Genomic DNA, 22480 nt, shown 5'->3' on the forward strand with positions numbered 1-22480 from the left:
TAAAAAGAAAAACATAATGCCATTTGCAGCAACATGGATGGGCCTGGAGATCATCATTCTAAGTGAAGTAGGTCAGAGAGAGGAAGAAAAATACCGTATATCACTCATGTATGGAATCTGGAAAAAAGGACACAAATGAACTTATTTACAAAACAGAAACAGACTCACAGACAGAGAAAACAAACTTATGGTCACCAGGAGGGAAAGGAGGTGGGGAGGGATAAACTGGGAGTTTGGGATGAGCAGATACTAACTACTGTATATAAAACAGATAAACAACAAGGTCCTACTGTGCAGCACAGGGACCACATTCAATATCCTGTACTAGCCCATAATGAAAAGGAATATATGTACGTATGGATAACTGAATCGCTAGCTGCACACCAGAAACTAAGACAACACTGTAAATCAACTCCACTCCAATTTAAAAAAAAAAGGCGAGACACCTAAAACATTGCACAAAAGTATAAAATGAACACAAAAGCCACCTCCTTTCTCATCAGCCTTATTCCCGAAGGCACCCACCGTGCAGCAGACTGGCTGTAAAAAGAGCTGTAGTGATGCCTCCTGTCACCCACTCACAAGGAATGATAACTCTCTGAGGTTTTAAGACACCACACTTTGGATGGATCACGACCCAGCAAAGGTATCTGATACACGCTGTTGACGGATCTGTTTTCAGGGGAGGAGGGTGTCCTTCAGAAAAAGAGAATTGCACATGCCAGCACATATCTGTGTATCTTCCAAAGTTCTTTTTTTTTAATTTACTTATTTGTTTAAATAGAGGTACTGGGGACTGAACCCAGGACCTCGTGCATGTGAGGCACGCACTCCACCACTGAGCTCTACCCTCCCCTTCTTTTGAAGTTCTTTTAATTAAGTTTTTTGAATTAATTTTAGATGCACAGGCAATTGTGAAAAATAACAGATCCGGTGTGCCCTTTACCCAGTTCCCACCAGTAGCAAACATCCTGCAGAGTGGTGGCATAACACAACAGCCCAGATGTGGACCTGATACAGTCAGGGCACGGAATGTTCCATCACCCCTTGGACGGCACCTGCTGCCCGCTCACAGCCACACCCCACCCCCCAATCCCAGGGGACCACTCATCTGTTCTCCAGTCCTGTCCCCGTACAACCTTACACAAGAGGACCCGCACACGACACGAGCCCATGAGGCTGGCTTTATTTCGTACAGACATCAGTAGTTCATGCCTTCTCATTACTGAATAGTCTTCCGAGTTCCATGGGGAGGGTGTGTCCAGTCTGCTCCGCCATCGCCCGCAGGGGGCTTCTGGGAGGTTTCCAGCTTGGGAACATTAGGGGGAAAGCTGCTGGGAACCTTTGTGAACAGGGGTCGTGTGGACATGAGCTGTATCTACATTCATGAGGGATGCTGGCCTAGAGCCTTCTTTCTGGGTGCTGTCTTCATCTGGTTCTGGCATTAGGGCAATACAACTCCATAAAGTCAACTGGGAAGTGTTCCTGCCTCTTCTTTTCCCTGAAAGAGACGGTACAGAGTTGCTGTAATTCTTTCAACATTTGGTAGGATTCTCCAGTAAAGCCACCTGCGCCTGGAGATTTCACTTTGGGGCGTTTTCAAAACACAAATTCAATTTTTCTCAACAGTAACACAGTTATTCAAGTCATTTATTTTGTATTGGTCAAGTGGTGGCAGCTTGTGTTTTCTGAGGACTTGAGAATTTATCCCTCATACCGGCAGTCTGAGTCTTCTCTGGGTTTTTGATGTGGGGGGGTTTGTTTTTGTTTTTGGTCAGTCTTGCTCGAAGTCTGCCAATGTTAATTGATCTTTCCAGAGCTCTTTGTTTTATTGAGTCTCTCTGTTTCCTGTTTTCAGTGTCGCTGGATTCTGCTCTTATCTTTCTTCTTTCGTTCCGTCTACTTCCACCAAGACCAGCCCGAGTTCCCAGTGGGAAGAACTCATTTCAGAATGATCTACACAGACCCGTCCGTCAGGAGCAGTCACTCTTTCGCAAGCTGGGGGTGGAAATGTTTACCTGTCTTGCACAACAGGCTCGGGGGAAAAAGCACACCTACGACAAACTGATGACCACAAACCCTCCAAATCCGCCCCGAAAGCCCACAGGTAGGCGCAGGCGGAGGGGCTCCGTGTCCCATCCGTGCTTTGCAGAGTGCAAGGTGTCCATGCAAAGGCTCCACCTTTAACATACCTCCCCAGGCCAACGCCCAGCTCCGGCAGGCGCCCCAGCTTCCCTGAAGGTAAGTGAAGCCACCAGACCGTCCCACTTAAAACGTCACCAAGCAGGAAGAAACAGTGACCTGACTTTGCCTGCCTCTCTGCCTGCAGGGTCGACCCACAGGGACCCTCCCAAGAGGTGCTGGCCTCTGGTCTCTGGCTGGCTGGGGCCCGTGGGAGCCCAGGAGGGGAGCGGAGGGAGGGCGAGAAGCGGAGGGAGGGCGAGAAGCAGCGGGAGGGCTCTGCAGACGGTCACTTCTCTGCACAGGTGGCTTCTCTCCAAGACCCCTTCTGTCTGAGTTCCATTCTGCCCTCTCCCCTGGTTCCTCTTGGCCTGAGGGCTGTCATAGCTCCTCTGCAGCCCCGGGTCCTGCACTGACCAGCATGGACGCCCCACGCCCTGCCCCTCTTTGGTGATAAGCCCCCCGGGACCATCCCAGTGAGGTTTCCACCTGTCTCCTGGTGGGAAGGGAGTGCTTGACTGGTGAAACAGCCCACACAGGGTCCCGGGCCCTGGGAGAATTGGGGAGGGTCCAAGGGGCCCCAGAGGTCTCCCACGCAGGACCCACTTAAGGACCAGCCACGACACGGATGACAAAACAGACGCCTGCTGAGTGACTGGCCCCTCGCAGACTGCCGTCAGAGCCGCCCTCCCCACCAGCCTCCAGCTGCATCCCGACTTGGGCCCGGTGGCCCTCCCGCCCCTCCAAACGTGCTCGCTACCTACCGGCTGAGCCCTGCCCGGCCCCCGGCGCAGGGAGAACAACTCAGTGTCTGGACAAGGGGGCCAGGGACACAAAGCTCCCAGGAGACAGATGTCCGTAATCCCCGTGAGCCCTTCCCATTGTGTGACACGCACGGAGGCCTCAGGAGAGCTGTGCAAACTGCTTGGTTTCCTCCATCAGACAGCCTCGGGCAAGAGAGGAAGCAGCTGAGCTGGCAGGAGAGGAAGGCCTAATCCGTGCGGAGGGCCTGGCTCAGGTGCTGCCGGGAGGCCGGCCTGGAGCAGAGCGGTGGGGGCAGGGGTGCTCGTCCTCTCCCGTGGGCTCCTCCTTCCCCAGGGGCCGTCCCAGGGCCCTGCAGTGGCGGGCTCACTCCTCGGTGCTCCCTGGAGGGTCTCTGTGAGCAGGCAGGGCCTTGAGAGACTCCCAGTGTGCAGAGCGGTGGTCAAGGAGGCTGCCCCAGGACCTGGGCAGGGCCGGCCGAGCTGTGACTGTTCCGTGACACGCTGTTGCTTCAGCCATCGGCGGGTGACTCTGAAACACGCTATGTGCAGGTGCCCTGGCGGGGCAGCCAAGGCTGATTCAGCCCCGAAGCCGAGTCTTCAGCCGGCCCTGGGAGATGCGTCTCCCACTCAAGCAGGAAGGAAAACGCACCCGGGCACGGCCTTTGATTCCCTGACACGGAGCGTGGGCTCCCCCAGCCCATCCCGACTGGCTTGCATCCTGCCGGGCACTCAGCCCTCAGGAAGCACTTACCACCGGGGCCCACCGACCCCAGGAGGAGATCTGAGGCTGAGAGCTCAGAGGTGTGCGAAGGCCAGACTTCGGGGCACAGCGTCCCTGCCCCAGAGCAGCAGGCAAGCAAGAGCGTCCACGCTGACCCTCACTTTTCCTTCTTCCTACTCAAGAGCGTGTGCAATGTCCCAACAAAAGCCCGAATGTGTCTGAGCCAGAAAACCACTGACCCCTGTCCCCATCCTTGGACCAGGAGGGGCCAGCTCTGCTGACAGCATGCGTCCTCGTCGGCCCTGCTCAGACTCGGGAAAGCCGCCCAGCAATGTGGACAGAGAAATCCGGGGCCTGCGCACTGTCCTGCCCGCCGGCTGGAGCAGGTTCGAGGCCTTGATTGATCTCAGATACAACAGACCCTGTGCTCAGAGGGATGGTGCCCGGGGCCATGGGGACACAGAAGTGCACAGAGCGCAGATCTGGCCTCGGGCTCCTGACCCTGCAGGACGCTGGGTCCCAGCCTTCCCTCCTGTGCCCAGGAGACAGCTGCTGTCCCTCGCCTGCTCCTTTGTGAGAGAACGCTTTCAGGGGAGACCGTCCCCAGGGGAGAGAAGGGGCAGAAATGACCTGACCTAGAGTGCAGGTTGTAGGGGGCAGAAGAACTCACTTGGGGGAGCCCCAGGTGGGAGAGGCCCACAGGTATCTACGGGGGAAAATGTGCCCTGTGGGCTAAGACACTGGGAGGAAAACCCCACGCCGTGCCCATCCGCCCTCGAGGCCCCGGAAGTCAGCAGGAGGGGAGGCTCTGAGGGTGCGACCCCACTGCAGCCTCACACAGCAGCCACGCGAGGCTGCTCCCAGGTGGCCAGCAGGTGGTGAGCGCACCTCTCACTGGCTAATAATCGTCCCGAACAGCCACAGGAGCATCGCGTCAGCAGAAGACTCTGGGGTTTGCGACAGGACAGCCGGGAAGTTGCAAGCGTGTCCCTGGAGGCGCCCTGTCTCCCTCCAGCCCCCACTGCACCCCCCGCATCAAGCAGCCAAGCACTGATGAGATCACGCCCCGGGAGGGTAACAGAGCAAGGGCGGCGGGGCTGCCAGGGGGCTGCGCCACCCAGGCCCCGTCCCAGGCACCCGTGAACATCCTCTGCTTGGTCCTCCAAGTCCCAAGAAGAGCGCCGGGCCCCATGTCGCTTCAGATCTGCACCCTGACCCCATCAGAACCTTCCTTTGCCCTCATCACAAATATGGCGCAGACTCAGAACCTGCCTGGCTTCTGTCCTAGATGATGGGGGGGCAGCTCTCACCCACAGGCCGGGGACAAAAACTGTGGTCATCATGCAGGGTGATCGCTGCTTGTGGCCTATTTAGGGCAACTGGGAAATGAGCCGTCCAGGGCAGGCCAGACGTAAAGGAGGCAGAGGGCTGGGTGGTGCCAGACCAGGGGAAGGAGGGGGAGGGGAGGGGCCTCGATGACAGACACCTCAGGCCCAAGGGCAGGAGGCCCTCGCTAACCACTGCTGTGTCAATACCCTGAAAGGCAGCAGACGTGAAGGACACAAAGCACTCTTCCTCCGTGGGCGCATTTCTCACTGAGGGAGGGCCCCTTACCTGCCAGCCAAGCCCAGGCTGAGCCCTGCGGCCTTGGGGGGCGGGGGTGGGGTCTGCGGCCAAGCTCAGCAAGCGGGAGGCGCCTGGGAGCTTCCCAGGAAGGCGAGTGGTTTGCTAAAACCACAGCAGTGGAAAACGGGGCATTTTGATGCAAAAACCACCAAGGAGTTTCCTTACAAGCCAATAAACAGCAAAATAAAAGGACACCCCTAAAGCCCCCAGGCCGTCCCAGCATTTCCTTGGAGAGCCTCCTGACTCTCGGGTTTCATCCAGGTAAGAGCGGAGGAAAGGAGTTTCGCTTTGGAATTGGGTTTGAATGGCCTGGAATTTTAGCCTCCAGTAATGACTTGGCCAAGGCAGCTGTAATGAATAAACTCTTTCTGCGTCCTTCTCAGTGTAGGGTGGTCTCCGGGGTCCCTGTCTCCCCGCCCAGCGCTCCCTGGGGGAGTATCCGCCCCAGCACAGGCCTTGGGTTTATTTACACAGACCCTCAACAAACGCTCATTTCCTAAATACCTTTTTCAACCAGCGTATTTATTTAAATTTCAGAGTATAAATGTCTGAAGACAGAAAAGCTGCCAGGCTCCCCCCACCGCGCCCCTAGGCTGGAGGAGGTGGGGTGGCGCCGCCCTACCTTGTTGTAATACTGCACCTGCACCGAGTGCCACCGCCCATCACTCACGCCCCCGGGAACCTGCGGGGACACTGTCGTCGTGGTCTCACCTGTGGGGCAGGGGGAGATCCAGAGAGAAAAGACAGGTGAGCGGGCCCCTGAGGCTAAAAGTCCTTCTGACAGTCTGGACAAACGTTCTTGCCAACCCAGAAACATTTTTCATGGCTTTGCAAATGTCGGCCATCTACAGAGGCAGCAGCACACTTCAATGATCCCCCAATTTTTGGAAATCTGAGCTGTGTTCCCAGCATTGTAAACAACGCTGCAGTGAACATCTCTGTGCATTCGGGATCTCTCCCACAGGACGGATTCCCAGATGTGGATCCAGGGATCAGCAGGTGAGCAGGCTCGAAGGCGCTGCACGGGGTGGGCTGGTTTTAACCGACAAGGCGCCCGTGACATGCTCTGAGGGCCACTCTTTCCGGTGCAGGAGGCTTTACCTGCTGAGAAGGTGAGCTGCACCTGCTCGTCCACGATCTCCAAGGCGATAAAGTCGTGCTTCTCGTTGAAACGGCCATTGTAGAGCAGCAGGGCGTTCCTCTCCTGGGTGGCAAACCTGCGGGGCCAAGCAGAAGCACATCACACAGCGGATGACCCCGGGGTGGAAGGTCTGCAGGCAGCAGAAACCAGAGGCTGCCCAGAGCAGTTAGCCTGGCCGGGGTGGGCGAGGGCAGGGGCCACACTCAGCGAAGACTCTGGTCCCCAGGGCTCTTTTCATATGAGGGGTTGACAGTCCATAAAATCTGATCAGTGGCAGTCTTCTCTGGAAGGAACAAACCAGGTTCTAGGGGGGAATTTGGTGACCACGACCCATATAAGGTGAAAAGGTTCCATCTGCACAATGTTATAGACAGATGAAATGGCCACTATACCATCGGGAAATGTTTGGACCAAATACACATGCAGTGCCTCTTCTGCGGATGTGCCCCAGGACACAGGGATGTGGGTGCTGATGACCCCTCAGGGCCAAGTCCCTTGTCTCCACCACCACACTCCAGCCACACTGAGTCCTTTTGCTCCCCAGTGCTACACTCTTCCCTGCCCCCGGGCCTTTGCACCTGTTGTTTCCCACGTGGGGAACAATCTTCCCTGGCTCTGCAGCTCTCCCGTACGCCACACCAACTGTGCTTTCCCCAGCTCATTTTATCTAAATGGTGCCCCTACCCCATCAACCCCTCATTTCATTTCTGAAAGCACCCTGCTTGTTTATTTGTTTACAAGAACGTGCGATCCTGCAAGGGGAGGGACTAGGATTCTCATTCATCGCTGCATCCTGGAGACCAAAACAAGATCTGGTCCAGACAAGCGCTGAGTCAGCGGATGGACGCCCGCACGCGCGAACCGACGGACGCGTGAAAACGAGCAGACTCGTCAGGCTTTAAGCATTCAGACCACTTCCTGCGACAAGAGGTAAACAGCCTCAGAAACCCTTCTCCCACCCCCGTGGTCCATCAGACCCAAGGGTCCCGGACACACCAAGTCGCCTCGACGCCTCCTCGACACCCAGGTTACAGAGAACCGGGCAAACCTCCCGAGTGAACTGGGGACCGTTTCCTGAGTGAGCTGGATGTCTCCCTCATCGGAGATTAAGTGGGGGAAATTCTTTCCTTTGATTCCAGGTTGGTTTATCTGTTTTCGTGCAGCAGGAGCCTGTCAGAAAGAGCCTGGGGCGCCTGACCTCAGCCGTTTCCCTGAGTTAGTTACTTAAAACTGACAGTTCCCGTCCGGACTCGACACCCCGTTTAGAAGGTGGCAGAGGACACACCTGCACGGCAGAGTGGATGCTCTGGGCGTGGAGTGAGCAGGTGGAAGGAGGACGCTGAGGTAAGGCTGGGATACGCACTTGCGGCCCGAGACTCCGGGGCACACCTGCTCCCCTTTGGTGGGTCTCGCTCTTGTGAGTTTCCCTTTGGACCGAGGTGGGAGCTGGTCCGGGGGGTCAGGGCTGAATGGTCCTCCGGCAGAAACCCTCACTGCTGGGGACCGAGAGCCAAAGAAGGGACCCAGGGCCACGGGGAGGGCCTGAACCTCGTAAGGGAAAAGAGGAAAGGCCAGAAATAGAAACCGAGGCCTGGCAAGGGGGCCCGGGAAGGAGCGAACAAAGGACGGGGGCGGGGAGGCGGGGGAGGAGAGGCTGCGGGACCGTGGGGCCGGGAGCCCGGACCCTTGGCAAACAGAAACCAGAAAGAAGAGAAGCAGCCTGGAAAGAACCGCCTGAAACAAAAGCCCCGGGCCGGTGCCCCAGCCCCCCTTTCCCACGGGGCGCCCCTCAGGAGGCGGGGCCCGCTCCTCCGGGCCCTGCTCCAAAGCCACCACAGCCCCAGCGTGTGACTGCTCTTCTGCCCAAGTTCTGGGGGGGCTTTTTATGACTTTGCCTTTGGAGCAAAACCCTCCCGGTTTGGCGTCGGCCCTGACGTTTCAGCCGTCGTCAGGCGTACCGGAAGTCGTCCACAAACTGCTGTCAAATGTGATCGTCTGAAATACGAGAAGTGAGGACACAGACACCACGTTACGTGGACATTTACTTAGACAAGAGTATTCTTTCATTTTTTTCTGAGTCTGGAGCCGACAGACACCCTGTGTTGGTTTCCGGCATGTCTGCCGGCCCCATGTCGGTGGGCCTGCCTGCCTACAGCACCAGGACTTCTGGTCACCTTTGAGGTCAGCCTCCTGCAGGTCACTCACTGTGCTGCACGTGACAGAGGGTGCCGACCACGCCCAGGGGGCTGTGGCCACCTAGACACCAAAACCACATGCCAGCGACATGTTTGCCTGAAGATGCAGGGCGCCTTTGACTTGGGGGGCAGGCACCCATGGAAGCCATGTGGGACAGAGTGGCCAAGGTCCCACAGAGGAGCCCTCAGTTTGGAGGCTGTGCCCACACGGTGGCTTTCTGAGCACAGGGCCTGTGGGCGCAAGGCGGGGGCCTAATATTCCAAGCAGGCAGGGGCTTGCTTGTGAACGGGAGGGTGAAGTGCCAACCCCCGTGAGCCCTCACGACTGGCCTGGAGAGGGTCCCTCGTTAGCCGTTTTACCGAACATGGTGGAGCTGGAAACCGGGTACCAAAATGTGGGCAATAACTTCAAAACGGTGGGGCTCCAAGTGGCCCAAACCTCCAAAACCGGTTTTAGAATCAAATAACGCTGCCGCCTTGCAGTTGGGTCCAGGGGGCCGACTGGAGCCACGTCCCCCACCTCCCGTCTTGCTAGCTCCCGGAAAAGGGGTCAACGCTCTGAGATCAGGAGCAGATTGCAGATACTAACTGTACACAAATTAAGCAACAAGCTTCTACTGCACAGCACAGGGAACCACATTCGGTATCTCGTAGTTACCTATAATGAAACATACGAAAACGAACAGATGTATGTCTGTGTGGGACTGAAACACTGTGCTGTACACCAGAAACTGACACAACACTACAAACTGTATTTCAGAGCCAGGAGCAGGGCCGCCAGCACACACACGGGCTCCGGGGATCACAGCCCCCTTGCTACTTTATCAAAGCTGGTCTCCAAGGGAAATTCAGGAAGAGGACAGAAGCTGGGAAATGCCTGCAGATCAGGACGAGCAAGCCCTGGGCCAGGAGGCTTATGGGGGTGGGGGGAGGAGGTGACATTAAGAGCACGGGCTACTGGCAAACCCTGTGGGTCCCGCTGACCAGCCTTGCCGCCTCAGGCAGGCTTCTCAGCCCTTCTGCCGTAGGCTCCTCGCCTGCGGGAAGGGGGTGACAGTGGTACCCAGCTCCCAGGGTCCTTGTGAGAAGGAAACGAGCCTGACAGGAAATGAGAAGGAACCAGCACAAAGCCCGCATGTTGCTGCAGTGTGGCGCACGCTGAGGTCTGAGATGAGCTGGGCAGAGCCCAGCAGGTGTTTCACGGGGTACCAGTCTCCCTAAACAGAGCGTCCTCTGAGAGGACATCGTCTGCACCCAGTGCACATGTCTGAGCCCAAGAGTTTACCGGGCGGCTGGAGCAGGGCCAGGTGGGTGGGGCAGCTGACACCCCACGCCACTCGGAATGCCCGGGATGGCCGCCCTCTGCAACTTTACCCCTCCCACCCCCCACCAGGCCAAAGAGCCCTCCTCTGGGAGCACAGGAGGCCCCTGGCCGACGTCACGGGGCCACAGGCAGGGAGCAGCGGGCACTCGTGTCTTGTCTGCAAGGAACAACCAGCTCGCTGACCTCTGGGAGCCTGGGTGTTGGGACACAGGATGAAAAGCCCCCGAGGAGCTTCAGACCAGCAGGTGGTCAGGGACGGACAGAGCTGGGCCTCAGCATGCGCTCAGAAGCCCTGGGGCCTGAAGCCCGGAAACCCCGGCCACGGATCCCATGCAGTCACTGAAAGGTTTCAAAAGGACAGGCATCTGCTTTGGAGACTTTAACACAAATAATCTGACAGCCAGCACAAAAATAAGGATCAGGAAATCTGGCGTGCGTTCCCACCCCAACCCACGCGCTAGCGTGGAGGACAGGGTTCGGGTGAGATCCGAGCCACGATGTACAGAACGCCCATGCTACCCAAGTGCCCTCACCAGGACCCTTTCGGGGCAGTCGAGGTGGACGGCAGCCTGATCCTGCAAGCAGGGCTGTCAGAGGCTGCAGGCAGCAGACACGCAGGCTGTGACCAGACCGTCCAGCCGGAGCTGGAAGGCCGGGGTCGCCCGGCCTGGGTCAGCGGGGCTTCCTCAAGGGAGCAGGAGCAGGAGTCAGGCAGACCGGCAGCAGGAGGCGAGGAAACGGCCTTCGAGAGGCGGGGCAGGTCCAGAGAATCACGAGGTGAGGGTGGCCAGGTCACAGGGCGCAAGGTGCCAGGACCAGGGGTCGCCAGGGGTCAGGGCACAGGGCGTCCCCATGTGCCCTATTGAGAAGTTTGGGTTTCACTCCAGATGGCCGGCAGGCCTGGCAGGAGGTCAACAGGGAACCACCTGACTCAGGCTGAGAGCAGATGGCACCACGGCTGCCAGTACCAGGTGTCACCCGGGGGCGAGGACGGGGGCCCGGGAAGGAGGGAAGTGGCCGGACACGGGAGACCGGAGGTGGAGGGACTCCCAGGACCTGACTGAGAAGAGCGGGAGAGAGGGCAGGGGGCTGCCTGGACGTGCTCACGCCAGCACCGCACGGGGCCTGTCGACTGGGCTGCACCCCTCACCTGCTCAGGGGCGGGCCTCCCAGGGGAGGAGCCTGCCCCACCCGGCCCTGAGGAGCCCCGTTCTCCAAGGGCCTCTCGAGGGAGCCTCTGGGTTCTGGGGGACGCAGAACGCAGCCTTCCCCCCGGAGACTGTGCTCCCCTAATAATGGGCCCCCTACACAACGATCAAACATAAAAACACCCTATTCTCCGAAGTTAAACTTGATAGAGATCTCTTCAATGGAAATGATACGTTTTTAAAAATTGAATTAAATCTAGATTCTCCTGGAGAAAAAGATGCAAAAATAGAAGAATGGCTGAGGCACAGTCCGCCTGCATCCTCAGGCGATGGACGAAGGACCCAGGCTAAAGGGGTCCGACAGCCGCCCGTGGTACCCAGCTAACAGGTGGCACGGCAGGAGGCTACGCTGAGTCTGATCCCCAGGCCTGCTGGTCCCCTGCCCTCCACGCTGGCAGGTGAGCGGGACCAGAACAGCCCAGTGGCTTTATGGGCGTGCGCCCCACGTGGGCAAACAGAGCCCCATGTCTGGCTTAATGCTCTGCTACTGCCAACTGGAAATTCTTAACTTTTGAACAAGGGCCCCATCCTCAATTTGCATGGGGCCCTAAAATTAAGTAGCCGGTCCTGCAGCCGGCTCTGGCCAGGGCTACTCAGCTCCCGGACGGCCCAGCGGACGGGCTCTGCTGTTACCTGGAGGGACGGGGTGTGTGGGGACCACTCACGCGAGGGCGACGGTGAAGTGAAAGCGTTGTCTCAGGCCGCGGAAGGTGACGAAGGACTGTGGCGGGAAGCTCCTGGTGGTCACCTCGCAGTACGGCCTCTCGAACTCGCCGGGGGGGCACACGCAGTGGAAGCCGCCGATGAGCAGGTTCACGCAGGTGCCCCCGTTCTTGCACACGCCGTGGGCGCAGCGGCCGGAGCGCACATTCACCTCACAGTGCTCGCCTGGGGGACGAGAGCGGGGCGGGGTTCACACAGCGGCCCTGGGATGGGGTGGCGGGGGAGGGGCACACCCACGCCGAGGCCACCAACACCGCTGCAGAACCAGCAGCTCAACCCAAACCCGGGAGCACGTGGGGCCTCTGGGAACCACGCCGGAGTCGGCTGCAACCAGATGCGTGCTGTTCCCGCCAGAACAAGGGCATCCGGTGCCTGGTGGGCATCTGCGGCTGGCCGGGCAGCAGGGTCCCAGTAAGCACCCCCAGGGGGTCCTCAGCCTAACGCATCAGGTGGCTGAGTCACTCCGACCCGTCCCTGTCCTGGGCCTGCCCAGCGGTCCCCCTGCTCAAGGGGCAGAGGACGGTGCATCAGTGAACACTTCTTAGCATCCAGCTCCGTTCTGAACACCCACTGGCTGAGCCCGGCTCTCTTTCGAGAGAATTACCTAGAAATACTGAGGTTGAGAGGGCCCCGTGCCCCTCCCCACGCCCACACCCACGCCAGTGCGGCGCTGGGCTCCTCGGGCCGGGACCAGCCCTGCTTAGGCCCAGGGCCTCCTGCGCCCACCTGCCCTGCTGCCCCCCACGCAGCCCCCACCGCCCGGCCAGCACCAGAGTCCAGTTCGTTTTTAGTCAGGTCTGTCTCTCCCACCAGCCTCGGAGCTCACCAAGGACAGGCCAGTGCCCTCCCTGTAGCCCAGTCCCTCAGAGACAGGAGGGTTCTGGAAGCTTCCTCATAGAAACTGACCAGGCAGTCCAAGCTGACCGCTTCTGCCCCCAGGCCCATCGGACCCAGAGTGCTCACCAACAGAAAGGCCACCGCGTCAGCCAGGAGCGGTCCAGCCAGGCGATCCTCGCTCCCTAGGACATGGTCCCGCCCTGCCCCTGCCACGGGGTGGACATCTCTGAGCCCTCACAGGCCCACAGACCGACAGGAGCCTCTAACAACCAGAAAGTCCTCAGACCCCACTGTTACTGGTTTTCAAATGAATGCATTTAAAAATAAAGGTATTACATTCACATCCTAAAAAAAAACAACCCCACAAACAGTGTGGCATTAAAAATGTCTTCAGCTGTTTCTTGCAGAAAAAACCAAGAGAACTGGATGCCCTGCCCATGCCGTCCGGCACGTCGGCTCACCGCTGCACCTCGGAGAACCCCCGTCAGCCCTGGGAGCTCTTCCTCCTCTTCCCACGGCCACACAGCACACCTTGAGAGGACCCCGTGGGCTTTCTGTTCCCTCACTGACGGACGTGTCGGCTGCCTGCAGCTCGCTTTACTGCAGATAACTTTCTGGTATACATCCTCCTTGGCGGGCTTTAAGGATACCTCTCTCGAGAAAATTCCTACCAGCGATGAACCCAAGGCACACACAGCTTTGCATTTTGATAGCTGTTTCCAAACCGCCCTCCCCAAAAGGATGAAGAGACTCGCCCGTCCTCGCTGACAGGAAGCATGATCAATCTGTACAATTATGTGCACTCCTGACAAATGAATCTCAAAGGTGTTTTATTTGTGTTCACTTCTGATGAGGCCCGACACCTGTTTGAGTTTTATTGGCAACGGCCGCTTCCTGTCTCTGAACGGCCTGATCACTTTTTCTATCAGATGGTTGGTCTTGTTCTCTGTGTGTTATACACGCTCCCCGTAAATTAAGGAATTAACTGTTCTCTGCCATTTCTGGGATAACGCCCTCCTGGCTCCAGTTTAACTTTTGACTTATTTATGCATTTGCAGTCACATAAAAATGTTATGTCTGCACAGGGTCGTACTTAACAATTTCTCCTTTGTGAGGCTAGTGCTCTCGGATTATTAAAAGGTTGGTATGAAGAGATAGGAAACTCGGAGCTCCGGAGACATCCGGCACCAGGACCCTCGGTGCACGGCGAGGTGTGCCTTCAAATGGCAGCGTCGTCCCCAAACCCAGAAGTCACTGGGATCCCCAGAGGAGTTCACCGGATGCCCTTTGGTGCCTTTTCAACATGGACCCATGTGGATACGTCACTGCTGCCTTGGTCTGCTCAAGCTGCCATAACAAAGTACCATGAGCTGGGGGTTGAAACAACAGAAGTGTGTCCCGCGGAGTTCAGGCCAGGTGCCAGCACAGCCGGGCCGGCAGAGGGCCCTCCTCGGCTTGCAGGCGGCCGCCTCACCGTGGCCTCCCACGGCGCTTCCTCAGAGTATGTGCACAGAGAGACAGAGATCTCCGCTGTCTCTTCTCACGAGGACACTAATCCTCTTGGAGCAGGGCCCACACTCATCGTTTGTCTGAATTACTTCCCTCTGGGCCCCATCTCCAGACACAGATCCACTGGCGGTTAGGGCTGTCGCCTATTAATCTGGGGGACATGATTCAGACCACAGCCTGCATGTACGAGACAACTGGGAATTTGAGCAAACTGAACAGTGATATAAAAATTTATCATCAGTTTTTAAAAAGAAAACTTGGATGCTGCTGTCAGTGGGAGCTGTGGAGCACGACCCCCCAGGACCCAGGCTCTGGGGTGCTGGGTGATGACGGCTCACAGCTGACGCTCTGCATTCACATACCCCCCAGAAATCCCACACCCAAAGCTACACACCCTTGCTGGGGCAGCCCACAGCCGGCGACGGGTCAGTATGGAGATGCAGAGACCGGGCCCTTCGGCCAGCGCAGCCCTCTCTGCGCGGCATCTCCAGGGCTGAGGCCTGGGGCAGCCGAGACCCTGCTGCCACCGCACCGGAGCCCAGTCCCTCCTCTGGGCAGCCCCGCGTGCCCCTGCACCAGGCCCCCGCCCAGGCATGGCTCCTTGAGAAAGCAGATCTCGGGGCCTCAGACCCCGTGGGTTTCAGAGAGTGGAACAGTTGATGGGTGTAAGAAAACCCTTTCACTCATCCAAGGGAACGCTTCCAATGAGCTTGTTTTTTAAGGTACAAGTGAAACTGATCCATAATTAGCATAACAATCATCAGAAACATGCAAGGCTCCTGAAAAATCTGAGACCCCTCTACTTCCTCCAGTATCACCAAGAATCTTCACTCCCAGGCTGTGGCACCCGAGAGCACACAGCCTGCTGAGCAAAGGGCACCTGGCCTGCGTCCCTCAAGCCCGGGGCGGGGGGGGGGGGGGAAGACGTGCAGTCGCTGACCTCCTACTGAGCTTCGTCCCTATTTAGGGCACCAGGCCCGTGACCCAGCGTGAGCCCACCCCCAGGGCCGGGCAGGCTCGGGTGGGCTCTCTGTGCTCCACGCCCCCACCAGGCAGGGCCCAGAGGCAGAGGCCAGAAGGCCCAGCCAGGCCGGCCACTTGTTCTCCCCGGGCGGGCTGCCCCTGCAGACCTGTGAGCAGAGGCCCCACACCCTGCTCAGAAGTGGGGAAAGGACAGCTGCCCGCGGACCCCTGCGGACCCTCCTCTCCGCTCCACCATCGATGGAAACCGTCCCATCTCCCAGGCCCGCTCCTGGGTTCCCAGGGTGCCCCGCCGGCCACAGGACGCTGGGCTCCGCCACCCCGCCAGGCAGGCAGTGTGCACTAAGACACAGGCAGGCACACACAACCTCACACACACGCACGGACACACGTCTGTGCCCCCACACATCCAGTCACACTGCTGATACACTCACCCCCTTCTGTGTGTTCACACACACACCCTCAAACATACACACTCATATTCACATGCACCTGCATGCACACCCTCACACACACACACTCACCCATGCTCACCCCCTCACACACTCTCACGCTAAGCTGTGCTTCTGGCCCTTCTCCAGGTGGGCGGCCTGCAGCCTTCTTAAATTCTGTGTGCTGATTTTAAAACGCTTAGCTTCAGGTGTATTTGTTCTTCATACACTTCAAATTCTCTCATCTCTACTTGGAAAACACATGTGACATCTGGGAGTGTTTGCTTTCCAAGTCCCAACTTGGCAGGTCGGGGGCCAAGCAGAGCGCATTCTGAAATAATAAAGCCACCGCGAGAGGACAGGGCGGGCCGTGCTCCCCAAACCGTGACGGCAAACAGAGGGAGGTCCGGCCCGGCCCTTCCCGCAGCGCTCTGCCCCCAGGGTTCCAGAACCCTGCCGATCTGGGTCGGCCAGGTGGTCAACGTCCACCAGGCTGAAAGCGAAGCCGGGGCCCCCACTGTGGCCACAGCCACTCCCGAGCTCTGCCTTCCCGTTGTCTGGACATCTGGACCCCCTCCACCTCGACCTAAGGGCTCCACGATGTCCTCTAAAGGGCCACCTGCTACCTCGGCCCAGACAGAGGAAGGCCCCGCACCCCGAGAGAGCGCGCTTCGTTCAGTTCCCGGAGGTCTGAATTTGGCTTTGCCGACAATACTCCTGCCCAAAGGCGGTTCCCAGTGGCCGCAGGGAAGCCTGGTTCCTCAGGCCGCCCCCGTGCGCAGGAGGACGGCAGAGGGGGGCTGAGCTGCCAGAGCCACGCTGCAGGTCAGCCAGCTGCCTTAACACACCGCTACCCAGTGGAAAGGGCCTGACGGTGCCCGGGTCCTTCTGTCCCTCTGCTCAAACCATCATGCAGTTGGAGGTCAGCTGCAAACACAGCTATCTCCATGAAATCGGTGTTGGCCTTAACTGTGAACGTTTTTTTTTTCCATTTCCAGCAAGAAGTTGTGCTTGTGTCCTGGGGATGCTGCGACTGGTACGACAAACCTGGTGGCTTCAAACGACCGAGAGGTACTCTCACAGCCCTGGAGGCCCGAGGTCCAGAATCAAGGGGTCGCAGGGCCACGCGCCCTGCAGGCTCCAGCGAGGGCCCTCCGGCCTCTTCCAGCTCCTGGGGCGCCCTGCCTGGGCTGCGGCTGTTGTCCCTGCCTCTGTCGTCAGGCGAGCCTCCTCCCTGGGTCTGTCTCCCTCTCCTTTCTCTTACAAGGACACCAAATGCTGGATTTAGGGTGGACCTAAGTCTGACCTAAATCTGATCTCATCTCGAGAGCCTTAACTAATTACATCTGGAAAGACCCTATTTCCAAAGGAGGCCACATTCGGAGGTTCTGGACAGGAATTTGGAGGGGACACTACTCAAACACAGGAGAGGCCCTCTGTATTTGTCCTAAAAATTTTTTTTAACTGAAGTATAATCAGTTTACAATGTTATGTCAGTTTTCTGGTGTACAGCACAATGTCTCAGTCATCCACAGACATGTTTGTCCTAAAATGTTAACATTGTAAATTTTGGCCTCTGCAAACACAGTGCCCCAGGATGAAGCAGCTCTGACCCTGCGGGGCCAACTGCCCCGGCTTCCTAGTGACTCACCAGGTCTGGTTTCTCTGCCTTCGGGGGACACTCTTCCCCGGCCTTTTCTGCCTGACCAGTGAGGGGTAGGGCTCCAGGGTCAGGCCTGGGCCAGCTCCCCACCTCTACAGCCATGCCTCAGGCCTGCTTCCCTGGGCCCCACACCCAACGGTCCAACCACAACCCCCCTGGTTATCTCCTCCAAAATCCCAGGCCTCAAACCTGTCCCTCCCTCGCCAAGCCTGCTCTCTGGGCCCTCCCGTGGGGGAGGGTCCCACAGCTGTCCAGGGAGGCGGGCCAAGAGCCCAGGAGCCACCCCTCCCCTTCTCCCTCGTCCCCATCAATGCCACCTGCCAGAGTCCAAGTCACTAGCCTCCACCGCCATCTGCACCCCGGTCTACACCACCCCCTAAATCGGCACAACCACAGCCACCTTCTCCTCTTGGGCTCCTGGAGCCACATCAGCTGCTCACTGCTTTGCAGATCTTCTTGTTCTCCACAAAACACCTGCGAGAGCTTTCCAGAATGCTGACCTGGCCACGTGCGGCTTAGGACCAACCCCGCTGCTACGTGAAGACCCCCTCTGCCGCAGGACCTGGCCCTCAGCCACATGCCAGCTCGTCTGCACCACACCTCACACACCGGCCACATGGTCTCCCTGGTTGCAGGACGGCTGGGGGATTCACCAGGCCACCTACCCGGTAGGTACAGACCTATGCAAATCACCGCTAACAACAATGACCCAGTGGTGACCATCTTTCTCTAGGCCTGGCGTCCTCTCTCCTGGCCTCTGCAGGTGGCTTCCCTGTGCCTGGGTGTGACCCCATCTCGGGCACCTCCCCACCCCCTCAGGAGGCTCTACCCACCCACCTGACCAGGTCCAGGGTGCCCATGACAAACTTCGATGGGCCCAGAATCTCCCCTCTTGAGAGAACGCTCGTCCCAACTCCAGGGGACACCCCCGTTCCTGCACATCGGTCTCCCCAGGCTCTGGGGCAGGGTCTGCCTGGGGGCCGAGTCTAAGAATATCCAGCACACAGAGGGTGTCTGACGCAGGCCCGGCATGCAGCAGGTACTCGACAAATGCTTGTCAGATGAAGTCATAAAATGCCAGGATTTCCCCAATTCCAAGCCAATGATTAATGCTAGTGCAAAATCATAAAACCTACATAATTCATGTGTTTGATTCAAACAGTGCTGGAAATATGTTGATGCAATGAATGAAGAATTAATTCTACAGTTAAACACACCTTTTTAAAAAAAATAAAATAAAAGGCAGTGAGAACTCGGAGCATGCAGGTTTCGGGTGACCTGAGTCGCCCTGGAAAGGTTCTCATCTCCGGGTTCCGGGACCTTCGTTCAGGCCCCTGTGGCACCTTCGCAGGATGCTTTTCACGGCCAATACTCCAGCGTATTTGTTTAAACTGCACAGTAATCCACTTACGTTTTCCTCAACTGTACCTTCTACACCCAGCGTGCTGACAGGTCATGACAGCCAAGCGTCGCGGGAGAGCCCCGGTACGTGGCGCTGGGCCGCTTCCGTGGTGGACAGACCGCATCACGGCCAACTTGGCATCACTGAACTCCGCGGAGAGATGTGAGATGATGGATTTTAATTCTTAAAATCACTTTACTTACGTAAATAATTTGGATCAAATTTAGTGAGCCCTACATCTAACTTTTTAAACTGCAGTACAGTCGACTTACAATGCCGTGTTCATTTCCGCGTACGGCATCGGGTCCAGTTACACACATGCATGTGCTGTTCAGTGCCACACAGTAGGACTTCGTTCTTTATCTGTTTTACATAAGGTAGTTTCCGCAAATCCTAAATTCCTAGTTTACCCCTCCCCACCCCCTCTTGCCCCCAGTAACCATATGTTTGTTTTCTATGCCTGTGATTCTGTTTCTGTTTTGTAAATAAGTTCCTCTGTGTCATTTTTTTAGATTCCACATATAAGTGGTATCGGGGGACATCTGTCTTTCCCTGTCTGATTTACACGTAGTATAGTCACCTCTAGGTCTATCCATGTTGCTGCAAGTGGCATTATTTCACTCTTTTGTATAGTTTTAATTTAGTATACAGTTCTTACAAGAAAGACCATTTTAATGAAATAAATGTTCTCAGATGTGCTCACCGTCAAGATTGACTTTCATCTTTCCCTTTCGAGGGGTTTGCATTCAAAATGAATTTGGGCTTCTCCTTACGCCCAAGCATCCTGCTTGGAGTCAGTTGCTTGCTCTGAGTCGTCCTGAACCCGGGGACAATCCCCACCCCTGTCCTACCGTGCACCCCTCATCACGACTGCCAGTCTCGTCCCTACACCGAAGATCAGGTTCACCCGAGCAAGCCAATAGCCTCGCTCCATAATGCATGAAGCACCACAACCCCTGCGGACGAGGGCCCAGGGCCCAGTCTCCTGGTCACTGGCTGCAAATGCAGAGCCCCACGTGGGAAACCAGGAAAGGCCCCCATGCCCCGAAAAGTCATTCTTAACTGCAAAACAGGAGCTCCCAGGAGCCGAGATCCCCTCAGTCCCACGGCCTCACCCATACCCCCACCACTGCGTGCCTGTTCCACCCAGGCTGGGGGCTGGGAGTGAGGGGACACTGACTGCCCGGGGGCCCCAGCCTGCAGGGCCGGAGCCACAGACCCTCGGTTGGGGGTAAGTCCCCCAGAAAAGCCCCCCAGCCTCCAAGGCTTACACAGGGCTTGTCTGCAGGGCAGCTGTGCTGAGAGCACAGGGCCTGGAGGATGGGGTGAGGCCCGCAGGGCCCCTCGCTGCCCGAACCCTCAGAGCCCTGGGTGTGGGAGCCTCAACACGCCCCCAGCCTGCCGATGAGGACACTGAGGCCCAGCACAAGGTACAAGAATATCATTTTTTGTTTGTTTGAAAAAAGAGAGATTCCTTAAAGATAAGGGAAATGGAGGGAAAAAACAGTGCCTGGGTGGGGGAGACCCCGAGCTGCGCTGTCCAGGAGCGTCAGTGCCGCACGTGGAGAGGAGGGTGGGGACCGCTCAGCCCAGAAGAGGCCCCAGCAGAGGCGCAGGAAGTACCGAGACTCCACGGGCTGGGGCCAGATGAGGGTGACAGGCACGCCCCTGGTCACGGCTGTGAACGAGAAGGGGCAGCGAACACCCTGGCCTCACTGCGTGCAGGACTGGCGGGGGAGCAGGGCGCAGCCCGGGGAAGGGAAGAGCCTGAGTGTGCGTGTGTGTGTGTGTGATGTGTGCCCGTGGTACACGTGTGGTGTTGCAGTGTGTGTGTGTGATATGTGCGTGTGCATGGAGTGCAATGTGTGCATGTGGTATACGTGTGTTGTATGTGGTATATGTGTGGTGTGTGTGCACGTGTGTGTGACAGTTGCAGCAGGTCTGGGAGAGGACGGGCAGGGTGGGGAAACCCGGTTCCTGCCCAGAGGAGCTCCAGACGGTCCCAGGGCTGCTCCAGGACCAGGACGAGAGAGACGGGGCTGGGGACCGGCGGGCCAAGCCCCCAGCCCTGGAGGAGGGCAGGGACGGGCCCCAGGAGGGGAAGGACACGTAGAGGTTTGACGACTTCAGTTTCTCAAGAAATAGAGAGACAACTAACTGCCTTCTGGCCCTAAGAAATAGCTCAGGGCTTTGAACTTGAAAAACTAGAATCTCCGGTGGCTGCCATCCACCAGTGAGGCTCGTTTCAGTGGCAGAAGGAGCGTGAGATGAGACAAAGGCTGGGTCTCTGCAAAGACTAAACACTGAGAAAATCGGTCCATCCGCCCTTCCACCTGCAGGGCCTCAGCATCCCCTCCCAGCAACCCCACAGCCCGAGGAGGCTGGGGTCCAGGGGCGATGAGCTAGTCCCCTGAAGCCCTGAGCTGTGCACCTGGCAGGTGGGGCTGTGACTCTGATCCCCTGCTGTTAACCGGCCTCTTGAGACCAGGCCTCGTCTGCCCACCCCTCGCCCCCTCCACAAGGGGTTAAGCCTCCTCCCTCAAGGGGTTAAGGCTGCTACCAAAGGCCTCTGAGAGGCCAGACACCTGCCCGCCAACCCCCCCACCAGGGGAGGGGAAGCCGGAAGCCCAGAACCCCGCAGGCTTGTCCTGGGCTGGGCCTTCGGGGTGACTTCATTACTGCCATTGAAGCAAATTCCCAGAACACCGGACACACCCGTTTTTTAAATATAAATTTAAAATGCATTCCAGCAGCAAAAAAAAACCTATTCCTGCTTATCCACGGCTCCTGGCTGTTAAGAACAGAGTCACCCACACACCTGAGGGGTTGAAACCTGGCTAACCTGAATAATCAGTGTGCTTTCTAAACTCCTGGTGCAGGCACACGGCCCGGCCCAGCCCAGCCCAGCCCGGGGCCACACATGGGGGCCCCTCTTTCAGAAAAGGGGTGCTCTTCCCACCCACCCTCCCTTCCTGCCTATTATGGGGGTGGGGGACAGAAAAAAACTAACCATTTGGTCAGCTAAATGACCGTCCCTAAAAGACACATCCGCCTCTAATTCCCGGAACCTGGGAATACCGCCTCCCACGGCGAACGGTGTGCCTGCATGAAGGAGCCTGAGACCAGAGACAATCCTCATCATCCGGGCGGGCCCTCCGCGACCAAGTGAATCCTTACGAAAGAGCGGCGGCTGGAGTTTAGAAACCACTCGAGGACGGGGGCAGAGACGATGCGGTCATGAGCCCAGGGGGCCCAAGGGAGACCCCCCAGGTCCCCCCGAGCCTCCAGAGGAAGCGTGACCAGGCCAACACCTTGATCTCAGGACTCTGGCCTCTGAAACTGTGACAGCGTGACTCCCAGTCTGCGGTCTCCTGTGACGGGAAACCACTACGAACCCCAAACACACCACAGAAACCGGGCAGACTCAGCAGCAACCACTTCCTGGGGATGGTCCCCGGACAGCGGCGCCTCGGCCCCTCTCAGTGTCTCCCGGGCCTCAGTGGACCTGGGGACCCTGAAGAGAAAGCACCCTCTGTCCCCCAGCCCTTCGTGGTGCCCCGGGGGCAGCGGCTGAGGACCGGGGCACCACGTGAACATATGCGCGTGGACGCCCAAGTCCTGGCTGCCAAAGCCGGTGGGGGCCCCGCAGAGGGCCCGACACCTGCACGCGGGCTGCCGGGGGCACGGTGCACCCGGTGACCGGGGGGGGCAACTCAGCTGGCCCAGAACCCCATCTGGGCCCCTCAACAAGGTGCTTCCAAGGCCCCGGAAGTG

At 57.9% G+C, this 22480-nt stretch overlaps 1 protein-coding gene and 1 long non-coding RNA gene across 5 annotated transcripts in view; one reads left to right on the plus strand and one right to left on the minus strand.

Moving 5' to 3' along the window:
- CELSR1 (cadherin EGF LAG seven-pass G-type receptor 1) overlaps positions 1 to 22480 on the minus strand; it is a 135494-nt gene that overhangs the window by 54959 nt on the left and 58055 nt on the right. The window contains exons 3-5 of the mRNA XM_031673561.2: positions 11826 to 12048; positions 6394 to 6509; positions 5915 to 6003 (exon numbers count right to left, since the gene is read on the minus strand). Coding sequence (XP_031529421.2) covers positions 5915 to 6003; positions 6394 to 6509; positions 11826 to 12048 — 428 coding nt within the window. The remainder of the gene's footprint in view (positions 1 to 5914; positions 6004 to 6393; positions 6510 to 11825; positions 12049 to 22480) is intronic.
- Positions 1526 to 13948, plus strand: LOC140700314 (uncharacterized). Of its 4 annotated transcripts, none has more exons than XR_012078727.1 (5): positions 1526 to 2241; positions 5830 to 6039; positions 6144 to 6291; positions 7175 to 7777; positions 13115 to 13948. It is a non-coding gene; the product is annotated as an uncharacterized lncRNA (long non-coding RNA). The 4 variants fall into 4 exon arrangements; XR_012078729.1 differs by lacking the exon at positions 13115 to 13948 and adding an exon at positions 12823 to 13022; XR_012078728.1 differs by lacking the exon at positions 13115 to 13948 and having other exon boundaries at positions 7175 to 7363; positions 7573 to 8292.

Source organism: Vicugna pacos, chromosome 12, assembly GCF_048564905.1.
Source record: "Vicugna pacos chromosome 12, VicPac4, whole genome shotgun sequence".
Classification (NCBI taxonomy): domain Eukaryota; kingdom Metazoa; phylum Chordata; class Mammalia; order Artiodactyla; family Camelidae; genus Vicugna; species Vicugna pacos.